At 42.5% G+C, this 12,723-nt stretch overlaps 1 protein-coding gene across 5 annotated transcripts in view; it reads right to left on the bottom strand.

Annotated features, from left to right (window-relative positions):
* Positions 1–12,723, bottom strand: part of Lmpt (four and a half LIM domains protein limpet) — a 133,412-nt gene that overhangs the window by 68,644 nt on the left and 52,045 nt on the right. The window contains exon 1 of one of the 5 annotated variants that reach the window (XM_076774652.1): positions 8,228–8,365. The exons of 3 other annotated variants lie outside the window; for them this stretch is intronic. In XM_076774652.1, coding sequence (XP_076630767.1) covers positions 8,228–8,295 — 68 coding nt within the window. In that variant the 5' untranslated portion in view covers positions 8,296–8,365. Of the gene's footprint in view, positions 1–1,669; positions 2,075–8,227; positions 8,366–12,723 lie in introns of those variants that run through there. One more of the 5 variants, XM_076774635.1, reaches the window with a different exon arrangement.

Genomic DNA, 12,723 nt, shown 5'->3' with positions numbered 1-12,723 from the left:
GCTCGATGGATCGACGTTGAACGAACGACTAAAGCGCGGCACAGAGATCCCTCCGAAAGATTGCAAGTGACACATTTAACGGACAGGTTTCGAGAAAATCGGAATTCCAAATGCGATCGATGCGAGGCGTTGCCAGAAATATCCGACGCGCATAGAAATTGTTACATTCGATTTAATTTGCATCTATCCGAGGGAGCAAATTTCTGATTCGTCGATCGAAAAGGATTTAGGAAAATCGAGAAAACGTGTGGCTTTCATCGCTGTACAGAGTCGGAGCTTACGGGACCGTGAAAAGCTGACAGATTGTTGTCATCGTTCCCGTCGTCGACGCATTTCCTCAATTACCGCGTTAAAACGAGCAAACGATGTGGATTGCGATCGTAATTCATTACGATGACTCTGATCTAGGCTGCAGAATTTGTCTCTACTCGAATATTTCGAGTAGAGACAAATGGACTGGATTCTTTGTTAATATATTTGTCTTCGATTATTGGAACGAACGGAGAAAAATTGAAAATGTAAAACTTCTAAGGGCACTAATGAAATTACTGATATATTGTTTTACGTATTAAAAATTATTATATATATTTTTCTATAAATTTAATTGCGATATATTTTGGAGAATTATTCAGTTTGAATGAATAAATAAAAAATAGTGAAGTGGTCGATTAGTTCCAGTCATATTCTGAATTCCGTCTTCGATTTTTTCAAGCGTGGTTTGGCGAGAAATTACGACTTTCTTTACCGACGCTGATAGAAACATCGACTCCCAAATTTACCGAAATCCTCGCATTTTTCGGATTTTTCTCCGCCACGACACGGAATCGCACTCCGAGGCTCTATCTATAGGGCCGCTGATCTCGCGATAAATTAATGCCCCAAGATCCAAGCAGAAGACAGGCGTGACATAACCTGTTATACTAACCGAATCCACTCAACTTGAAACGAAAGTTAAACTTTCGTAGATTCCGTGAACCTTAACGTTCCTCCTCCGCTTTATATCTTTTACGCTTATTTATATTGCTATATGAGATCGTTAAGGTCCAATATTTCAAACGCTGAGAGCGAATAAATTCCCCCATCGATCTTACTTCGAGTGAAACAATTTTCCACAATCTTTATTTTCAAAAGTCCACGAAAAACAATCTATCGTACCGTACAATTTTCATAATATAATCTTTTCTACGTCTAAAAATTAAGAAAAACATTTCAGGCGAACATACATCAAATTCTCAATTAATGATACGAATAAATTTCCCCCACCCCTGCACGAGCACGAGTACGAGTACAGTAGTGCCTCGCTTCAAGACAAAACGTTCGATCCACCAGCTGTCTCGAATCGAGGGTGTGCGTTAAAACTTGAAATTGTAAAAACATACAACTATTTCGACAGAGTATAAATATTTTAAATATAACCACATTTAAAAAAGACTTTTTTCTCCGGTAGAAAGTTTGAAAAATCACTGAATTTGAGGATAGAATTCGACTGGGTGGCAACTGCTCCAGTAAATTTCACTCCAAAGGGTCGAGAAAGCGAGAGTACCGACTCCATCGTCTTGCTCGCGGGGAAAGGATTCCGTCTTAAAGCGCGGGACTACTGTACGCGTCGTTCGACGCCCGAGATCCGTGTTTGGAACGAGTTCCACCGATTCAAACTAAGCGCCCTTACAGTCTGCACGCGTTATCGTTGGAGGAGTCGTCGTGGTTGTCTGGTTGCTCCTCCTGGATGTCGGGCGGCGGTTCAGCAATCGGCGACGCATTTCCCAGGCTCCACGAGAACGCTCTTCTGACTCCTCGTCTCCTCACCGCGAAATTCCGCTCCCTGGAGGGGAATCGGGGCGTTTTCTTCCTCATCTCCGTGAGCTCCGTCACCGACAGCCCGTTGTTCCAACCCATCGTGGCGAAACACTCGCGCGAACAGCAACGATCGACGTGGTAATCCGCCAGGAAACGTAATTACGATTCGTGCGAACCCCGTTACGCTCATGGAGGGTTCGCGACGACCATAACGCGGTCGCTAGAGTTTTTCGTGCGTGGCCAAAGCGGTGTCCTTCGCGGTCGACCAACACTGAAACCAAACGCGACCGAATGAGGCCAGTCGGCGGTCCGACACTATTTGGAACGCGTCTCCGTCCCCGGCGATCCACCGGCCGACAAATCGAATTAAACTTAATACTGTTACGGGGTATCTTGGCTGGCGTAGACCCGCTGTCTCGTTCGCGATGTCGCTCTGACGCACGTGACACCACGGGGACGATCGTTCGCCGCGAAACGGACCACCGGGTGGACTATCGCGAGAAACTCCGCGCAGCTGCGGTTCTAATGATCGCTTCGAATGTCGGCTCTCGCCTCCCGGAAACCGTCGAACCGTATCCTTCGAGCGTTACCAACCGAAACTTCGATTATTGGGTCGATGCTACCGTTCAAAAATTCTCTCGAAAAAAATGTTTCCTGAGAGGATACTGGATCTTCGAAAATGGATTCGAGATGATTGAAAACTCTTGGAATGGCTCGATCTCCTGAGTGGACTATCAGTTCGACGACTGAGTTATTTTACTCGACCCTTTGACTACTGAAAGCGCTTATAGGCGATCAGTCGATCAGTCTGTGCGTGTAACGCCCATCAGCGTTCAATGCGTGAAAAAGTTTTCCGCACAGAGGGTGGTCAAAGGGTTGAATAAAGCTTCTGTATATTTTATTATTTTTTTTTTTATAAGGGAACGTGTAATTAAATTTGAAAACGAAGATTCAATGCACCTAATGTCTGGCAGAGAGGACTAATCCTGGAAGGAGCTTGAGACCGTACTGGGTCAGACATTTTGGTCTGCCTTTGAGAGACTAAGAGGAGACTTCCTTTATTTATGGTACCATGATGTTTTTAATCGCTAGCAACATTCACATCCAATTCATACGTAACTCTAAAATCGCTAATTTGTTCAGTTTTTAATTTAGTAATTTGCAAACATATTTTCTTTACAGAAATGCAAAAGGAAATACAGTTCTGTAGGATATTTGCACCTCGAGAAATAGAGATATTGACCTCCTTACACGAATACGCAATCTTGCGAATCGACACTGCGATCTCTTGGGTTTCCTCAAGGACGGCCACGCATCCTTTGGATCTGATTTATGCAAATTGATGTCTTGCACAATCTACGATGCTCTTTCGAAAATGTACTTTCAAACAAACACTTTCAAACGGATACCTTCAAATAGACTTGATCGAAATAGCTCTCTTCAGGTGTACCTTTCGAAGATGTACTTGCACACAAATACTTTCAGATACTTTCAAACACGACTCCTTCAACGAGGTTCTTTTGATCAAACGCACTCAGACTCGATTGAAGATGTTCTTTTTAAATGCATCTTTCCAACAAACACTTTCAAACATACTTGATCGAAGATCCCCTTTCCAGATGCATCTTTTGAAGATGTACTTTCAAACAAATACTTACAAACAGATACTGTCAAACACGATTCCTTCAAACAGGTTCATTCAAACAAACTTGATCAAATCTTCCCAGGTGTACCTTTCGAAGAAGTACTTTCAACCAAACACTGTCAAACACGATTCCTTCGAACAGGTTCATTCAAACAAACTTGATCAAATCTTCCCAGGTGTACCTTTCGAAGAAGTACTTTCAACCAAACACTGTCAAACAGATACCCTCAAACAAACGATTTCAAACACTTTCGAGGTAGTTTCGACGATGATCCACCCGATTCGACCTACGCAAATGACGTTTTCGGTGCAGTTCAATGCCCGCGCGAGCCCAGGTTCGAAATTATCGAGTTCTTACGGTTCGTGATCGTCCGGGGAACGATTTTAACCACCTTCCGCGGCGATTCGCGAGTTTCGACTGGCCGTGTTCGTCCTCGTCGCGGCACATCGCGTTCCGCTCGAGGGCAGAAGCCTCGACTGACGTTTGTCCGACCTTCGTTCGCCGGTTTCCATTACGTGCACCGTGTAGCTTCTGGATCGTACGCGTTCCGGTGTGTTTCGTCGCTCGATACGATCGAGAGTCCGTGTTCCAAAGGTAAAAGTTCTCGTTCGCGCGTCCGTCGCGCGTCACCGGGCTGGATAACGCGTTCCACGTGCTCTCGGTACCAGCCATTTACCGAACTCTCTTAGTCACCGGAACGCTTTTCATCTCTCGAGTCGTTCGTTTCGCTTCGAGATTAACGCGGAGTCCGGATATCGGCCAAATGGCTCCTCGAGAACTTTCCTTTTCGGATTGAAGTAACGTTGGATTAAAAATTTGAAGAATCACGAGGTTCAAGATTTTATTCATCACGAGTCATCAGTTTGAAAAACGTTGATTCTAAGAACCTTTGTACCTTCTTTTCGAAGTATTACGAGGCGCGTTTTCAAGGTATATTTTCGAGTCATTTATTAAATGGTTCGATGTCGGATTAACGCGATACCTACGTCGGATATCAAGTTTCGTTATCACGAGTTTCGTTACGCACGGCTACGCGATAATATTACGGCTCGGTGTTACAATATTGTGAACGCTACTCCTAGATTTCTCACAGGATGGATCAATAACGATTACTATCCCAAACGATCGGTTAGTGAACGATTGAAATAATAGAAATGTACAGAAACTACGACTGGATGGAAATACGACGATCGAATTTCCATAATCTATCCACTGACTCAGCAGAGATCGAAGAAGAATCGACGAAACAAAAAACAGAATTCAACCGGTCAGTTGCTTGATAACAATTAACCCCTTGCCGTACAATGACGAGTCTGACTCGTTACAATTTTTTGATGTCATACTCACTGGTCACGCAGTCTTATTATATTAAAATCAGCACGTTTTTACATTCACGAGGTATTCGTAAAACAAATCTATTCTTTTTCGTGGCCATTCCTCGTACGAACAAATGTAAACAAAATTAAATAGCACACATTTGAAAAATTCTACTTAAATCGTACGTCGAGGGGTTAATTCAGAGTCGACGTGGGTTACGCCAGCCATAAGAATACCCCTAATCTCCGCAGTCTCGAGGGCTCGAATGCAGAACGCGAAACGAAACGATCGAGTGTGGTTGGCCAATTGGCGAGAAAACCTCGTCGTTGCTCGACATTGAGTAGGACTTTGACTTCTCTCTAATCGTTTCTCCCTCTCCCTCTTAATCATAAATTCAATCCTCGAGTTGTAAGATCTAATCGTCCGGTTATTTACGGCCATCGACGACCGGAGAACGCGTTCCTCCTTCGATGCACGGATAATCGGAAGATATTACCGAGAATTCGTGGCCACGGGATACGGGAAAAACAAAACTGCACTTTTCCAACGCGAGCTTCTGTAACGCGAGCGTATTCGCGGGAGCTCCGGGAGCGACTGAAACCACAATGCCGGCAGCGTTCTCGCCGATAAGGATTATCACGAACGAATAACCTCGTTATCTCCGGCCTCCACGATGCGTCGCGATCGTCCCTTGAAACGGGCACACACGCAAGGACGTTTAAACGTTGCATTTACATACAATCGGATTCTCGAAAGCTCTTTATCGTACGCGGTTCCAGAGCAACGAGCCACCAGGGTGTCTTCGAACCGATGTTTACGCGCGCTGAAACATTATTTATCCCCCCCAACCCTTCGCGATATGATTTAAAGAGGGATTCCAGCGCAACAGCGTTAGTTTTCAATTTTTTCCCATAAAGAATTAAACGTTCTATGATACTAGACTTTTGGGAGTACGAAGAGGAACCCTCAAATTGTACGAAAACATTTTTTATTATCTTTTATTGAAGCAGTAGTTGAGTAATGAAGCTGGATGAAACGTCGAAGTAGTTTCTGTCGACAGATTCTTTTTTTGTATTTTCTTCAACCCTGTTTGCAAATTGAGTATTTTCGTAGGATAGAAAAGGTTTCTAAATTTGGAGCAAGCGTAAATGAGATATCGTTTATGATCGATGCTCCAAACACGAATTTAAACATAATGGAAGAATTTTATTTTTAACTGTCAATCGATGCATAAAGTTTATTTTAATTCAGTAAATTGTTAGGTATTTTCTGTCTTCGAAAACAATCGAATTGTCCAGGATCTGCTTCGAACGCCTTGCCATGAATTTTTGTCCAGCTTTTTCCACTGGCAATTGAAATATGGTTCTTTTATCTGATCCCAGTGTCGCAACACACATAGGCCACGACGGAGAGAATGCAGCACAGATTTCTTCAATTTATTTTCCACCACACCAGCGCACCTATTGCCATAATTATGATCCCATACAGTCGCAGCTCGGGTTATTGACTCTCGAGCGACCGTCGTACGACGACTGACCTGCTCTTTGTATATAAACGAATCAATCAGCTGATTACTTGGCCTGGTATTCTGCATTAAATGAATTTTCCATGATCCAGTTAGAGAAACTCGCCATAGACTGTACTTTATCGCACTATGATTCACAGAACCAGTCGATTATTTCTATCAGTCACACTAATCGACACGAGAATGACAGATCTAATCTTTCTAAACAAAATTTTTCGAATTTCCAGACTCGATTCGAGGGAAATTAAATAAATTTTTAACCATTAAAAACTCTGACCTTTCGATCCTCTACGATCCAAATTTTCCAAATGCAAAATTGGAGTTTCTTCGAAATTTTCTTTTATTTTTGATAAAATAAAGATCCACCGAACTTGGGCGAGAAAAATGATCGAAACAGATTCCAGCGTGATGCGAAGAAATGGCCCTGAACGACCTCGTGGGGGGGTGAAAAACGGTAAGACTTTAATTGGGAAGTCACGTTCTGCTATCGAGTATCGAGAAAAGGGATACCTGTCGGGTTTCTCAGACGCGGTGAATCCTTACTGTTCTTCTAATCGAATTGTCGGAGCTTCCGGTCGTTTTTCCTCCCTCGCGCGGGGGTGGACGCGTCGAGGAAAATCGAACTACGAAACGAACGCGATCGGCGCGAGACGCTGAACGGGTATTGTACCGTCGATCGTGTCACAATCGCCTCGTTCATTTATTGTAACCGCAGAGAAACTTACTCCATTACGGAGATGGCTGGCTGCCAGGCAGATTTACAAGTCTGATACGTGACACGACGCGTGCATGTTGCCCTAACGGCTCAACGAACCTTTCATTTTTCGTCCAAACGTGCTCCCGATCCATTTGTAATCCGAATCTCGCGGGGGATCGATCGATGGATCGACGTACAATGGCTAAGTAAATCTAAAATTAGCCATTTTCGAATGCAGAATTAACGGAGACAAATTTGTATAAAATGACTGGAAATAAAATATATTAATAATCCTTGGGTTTAGTTGATTTTCCTGTTCCTCCTGAACCGAATATTTGAAAGTTCATTTTAACGCAGCGTACAGCTCTGTGTGCTTTTCAACGCGTTTACTGTTGCAAAGTTAAAGTTGTAAAGCGTCCTAAAATACCATAAAATATGGTTTTCGGACTGGTCTTCTGATTTATATTTAGCTTCTCGGAAAATTATTATCGCCCGTTCCTCGAGGCTCGCGTTTAGGTCCATTACTTTTCATCAATGACCTTGTTGACAATCTAGCCAAAGCATCTACTTTATGGTGATGATCTTAAACTATTTCTTAGGAGTCGACGACGTCATGCCCAGCTAATGTGTTCTAAACCGATCTTAATAGCCTTACGACACAGGCGTGTAAACAGTACATTCTATCTCAACATTGTCAAACGCGATATAATGAGGATCGAGAGTATTTATATGTGTTTTTATACGTTAAATAACCATTAGAATCTATCGACTGAAACGCGTGACCTAGACACGATCTACGATAATAAATTCTCGTTAACTATGCGCATTAGAGACGTTTACAGTTCGATCGGGTCACGCTTTATCATACGTCGTTGCTCAGATTTTAAAAAAAATATCTACTTGCAATACTTCTCTTTCTCTCAAAATGAAATTCCAAAACCAACCTCTCCTACGTCGATTCTATCACTAGTTGGACTTATTTTATTTACGATCATTCTTCCTAAATTAAAATTTTACACCTACAATAATATATACAGTGTCCTCATTTTACATCAAAATATTGCACACAATTTTGGTTTAATTTCTGCTATTATTTTTCTCGCAAATAGATCGATCTTGTCAACTTTCATCTAATTAGCAATTTTAAGATTCATTTCATTTTAGAAAAGGACTTTTCGCGATCGAAACTTTGCGTGAAATTGAGTATATCGACAAAAGTATGCCCCGTTTCAGCCATGGACTCACCGTCTGGCGTAGTATAGCGATTCCTCGTTTCCAGATACGCGTTTCGGACCGTCCCACTTGTCGATCATGGTTGGCCCGAGTCTGCGCGAGTTTGGCGCGCTCGCCACGTGGACACGCGACACGATTCGCAGACGATCTCTCTCGTACTGAGGCCTCCGGTCGAACGAACCGCCAGAAACGAAAGAAACCGCGCGAACATCGACGCTGAAGCTCGTTGGAACGATGGCGTCGAGACTCCCGCGGGAAAAAAGGAATTTAAATTTGACGGAGTCGTTTGTCGCCCGGTTATTCGTCCCGATAGCGCGAACAACCGATCGTACTCTAGATTTAACCGAGAACGATCGCCTGGAAGCGTAGCGAGCGCGCACGCGCACTCGAGATAACGAATTCGACGCATCGATCACGCGGATCGAAACTGGAGTTGGAATCTGCAATTTTTTCGCGATTCAATACGTTCGATTGAATGAAAGTTGTTGACAGATTGAATCGGTAGTCGAAAACTGCTAGAATGTTGGTTTAAGGGCGGTGGATGTCGGTGGAAATTTGAATCGAAGTTTTGGCGGGAAAATGAGGAAACCTTTAATCGTTCGAAACAAAGCGTATTAGTTTAGAGATTATGGACTCGTGTAAGAGCTCCAAAGGATACTATTGGAAATTTAAACTGAATTTTTGAAACCTGATGTGTTAATAAAAGATGTAAGTTGCGATTGGTTTTCAATAGGATCGAACCAATATGACAAATATTTGTATTATTATCATTTGTATTTTGTATTATTATCAAAAATTATCATTTTGCAATGCTGGTGTTCGATTCTAGGAAGAATTGTATAATTTTTTTTGGGTAAAGTTTGAGAAATTGAGCGAAGGAATATTACTGGAGAAGTGTGTAGGAACGACTGTAAAATGTTGGACGATTAAATTGTTCCGCGGCTTAATCGGAATCGCCGGCTGTCTGCTCGCGGGCTGTTAATGTCGGTTGATTTGAGCGCTGTTCTAGAGCATAATGCCCCCGTTCATAGCTCGTGCTCGCTAACAGAACGGCACTTTTGTGAAAAGGGTCTGTCGGAGGAGCCACAAATGGTTTTTCAGCCGTGGAACAGGCGCCTCCAGCCGGAAGCCTTTCCGCTTTTAAAACTGTCGTTGCGCCAGATTAGAAAGCATCTTTGTTTTTCATCGAAATACCCCTCGATGCTGGCAACACATCGTAGGAAACTTTCTCGTATCGTCCGGAGTAGTATAAGTCAAACATGATCAGACCAAATATCAGCAACGAAATCGACTCTACGATGCACTATTGTCAGAGAACTTCAGACACGAAATAAATATCTAATAGTTGCTGGAGTCATAAAGCAATGGGTCTTAGGAGACCCACTAGAATCTCAAATAAGTATAATTTTGCAAACCAATTTTACCAATTTCAAATATTCTCTACTTAGGAATGTCCAAACCTTGATTATTCTTTTAACAGAAAACATTTTCCTCTACTTTTAATCGAGACTACAAAACCAATCAAAGATTTTCAAGAAACAGGTTCTAATTATTGGACACTCCTTTATATTTTGACGATTACAGGCAAAAATGTCGAGGAGAAGATACTTGTAATACCAGATGTACGTGTCTCGAAAATGTTTATCGAGCTCGATAACGATATCGAGATTCGGTGAAACGTCGCAGATCTTCGTCGACGCGTACAAAACAATCGAACGTGTTGCAATCGGTATGTAGAAAATATCGTCGAGTGAATGAACGCCTACGAGACCGCGCGCGGTTGGGAGTCTTTCAATTTGTTTAATGGGAATAATTTATCAGATCTGCCAATGCTATTACTTAACGCGACTCGTTGCTCAATCGCGGTGTTAATGAAAATCCCGCAGACTCGATTCGTTGATCGATGGAAGCGAATCGACTCACGATTTTCTTCGAACGAACATTGCGATGGGAATACAAAAGAATGTGTTAATTCGTTAAGTCATCGAGAACTTGAAATTTGAGAACATCGAACATTTGTTATATCGATTCGAGATAAAAGCTAAAGATACGTATTTATATCGAGGAACGTACGTCGACGCTAATGGAAAAAGCTGATTTGGAAACTCGACTTTGGCAACGCCTCGAAGATAACTCGCGATAAGGATGGAACGTGCGGTTCGATTAGGGGACTATATTTTTTCATCGCGTGTAATTGAGAAAAAAGTTAGATCACCAAACCCCTCGTACTGTCCACGAAAAAGAAACTTTGTTTTTAGACGATTGGAAACTCGTTGAAAAACCCTTTGCTTCGATAAGACTTTTCTTCGATCATCTACTACCAACTCAAGCACACTTCCTTACGAAATATTCTTTGCTTATGTATTTTGCCCCATATAAAAATAGATATTATTAAAACGATAATGTTGTATTCTCTTAGATCGAAATTCTTTGCTGCTCGTCCTTTCAGAGGGGACAACCGAGTGCAAAGGGTTAAGCCTCGTTTGGATCTATTTTCTTCAGCATGTAATCTTGAGAATTAATTTTTTTCAGGGTTCTCAGACGCGTGAAATCGAATTCTTCAAGCAGAAAAGCTGCGTACACCGTGGTGGAGGCGCTTTTGCGAGGAATTCTAATCCCTCGCGTGCTTTCCACGCCCACGCGTCGCATTCCCGCTTGACGACGGACCGACGACGCGTGTCGCAGGTATCTGGTCGCTCGCATAAGCGAGTACCGACGCGATCGAGAGCCTCGATATGATCTCGTCGCGCGAGTAAACGCTCTTTACTCGCTGACGATAACATCGCGTTTATTGTACGGAGTTGTCGCGCGGCTCGCCGCTAATGGAAACGACGCTCCCGACCGAAACCGGTACAAATACGCGGCTCTTTTCTGTTTCCACGTAACAACTGCGCGAACACGGTCGCTTTCAAGTAATAACTCGGCTGTCGACTTCGATACTTCACATTTATTCAAACTTTTCTAGTGGCATCGTTCGTACTGCAAATACTGATTCATTCACGATGGAAAAATTCAAAATTTCATATTTATCAACCTCTATATTTAATTAAAATTAATTTTTTCTAAAAGTTATTTAATAGTATGTTTTTTCAATGTTTATCTATTCACGATCCTACCGGGTGTCGTTAATATCGAATTCTATTAGAGTACCGAGTTACTCTCCTCTGTTTCCACTTAACAACTGCGCGAGAATGGTCGCTTTGAAGTTATAATTTGGGTATCGACTTCAATATTTCACATTTATTCGAACTTTTCTAACAGCATCGTTCATATCGCAGATATTGATTCATTCACGATGGAAAATTTATTACAAATTTAATATTTACAACCACTACGTTTAATTAAAAATAAATTTTTTTTCAAAGATTGTAGACCATCGTCACGGTACCACGTCAATATCGAATTCAACAACTGCGTGAACATGATCGCTTTAAAGCAATAATTTTCTAATAAAATTGGTCCTATAGCTGTATAGTTCACACTGTCGAGCATAAATAAAGTCGTCAATCGATGCAGATCGTAAATGACTCGAGCAAGGAACGCTAAGAAACGGTGAGAATAATTCGTGGACATTTAAGCGGACAGATTCGTGGTCATTTAAGCGGACACTATTGCATGCGACAAAGTTAAATACGAGTCATCGAATGGGATCCAGCTAATCGTTTCGAACCATTTCATACGCGGCGACAGTGTGTTCGATCGATCACGGAGATTTAACGGTTTGTTTTAAACGGGGCCGTATCCGCTGAATTATCGAAGTGTTTACCAGCACGGGAATTATTGCCGATTTATGGTGGATAAATTCCACCGGTACTTTACAAGCGGGTTAAGTCAAATAAATAGCCGGGGCGTGCGGTGTCCCGACCGACCGCTGCGATATTAAATATAGAGCTTTGACACACATAGAATGTCGCGGCGATAATTTCGCGCGCGGAGAAAATAAATTATGTAAAATGCAACTTTTCGAATGGACCGTGCGTGCCAAGTTCTCGACGGTTTCCGCGTTTGATCTTCGATCCCGGTGTAACGGACGGATCCGGTCACACCGTAATTCGGGAAATGTCTAAAACCGACAAGACACGAATATATATACAGTGTACGTTTCGTAACACGTGCACGGAAGGCGACGGATCCCACGTGAAGAAATAAATCGCTGAACGTAGAATAACAATTTTTCATTCGTGGGGTATCGTGTTTGAGAAAAGTGACGAATGCTGACGTTCGACGTTGCTCACAGTCGATAGGCCAACGTGGACTGCTCGTGTATATCTACTTTATAGCGCGACACATATGGTCCCGTGAGTGTGTGGAAGCGAGCGACTGTAAACTGCGAATAAAGAATCTGGTGTGCGTGGAAAAATACTCTTTGTTTTGGAACGAAGTCAAAATAAAATAAATCAAAGTACATCTTGTCAATTTCGTTGCCCAACCCTTGCTTCTTTGGAAGATATACGGTCGAAAAACTACCCCTATTGCGGTCCTGTAAACTTCGAAAAATGTTCGACCAA

This window comes from Colletes latitarsis, chromosome 2, assembly GCF_051014445.1.
Source record: "Colletes latitarsis isolate SP2378_abdomen chromosome 2, iyColLati1, whole genome shotgun sequence".
Taxonomy (NCBI): Eukaryota; Metazoa; Arthropoda; class Insecta; order Hymenoptera; family Colletidae; genus Colletes; species Colletes latitarsis.
The sequence above is the reverse complement of the archived record's forward strand: the minus strand, read 5'-3'. Positions and strand labels throughout refer to the sequence as shown.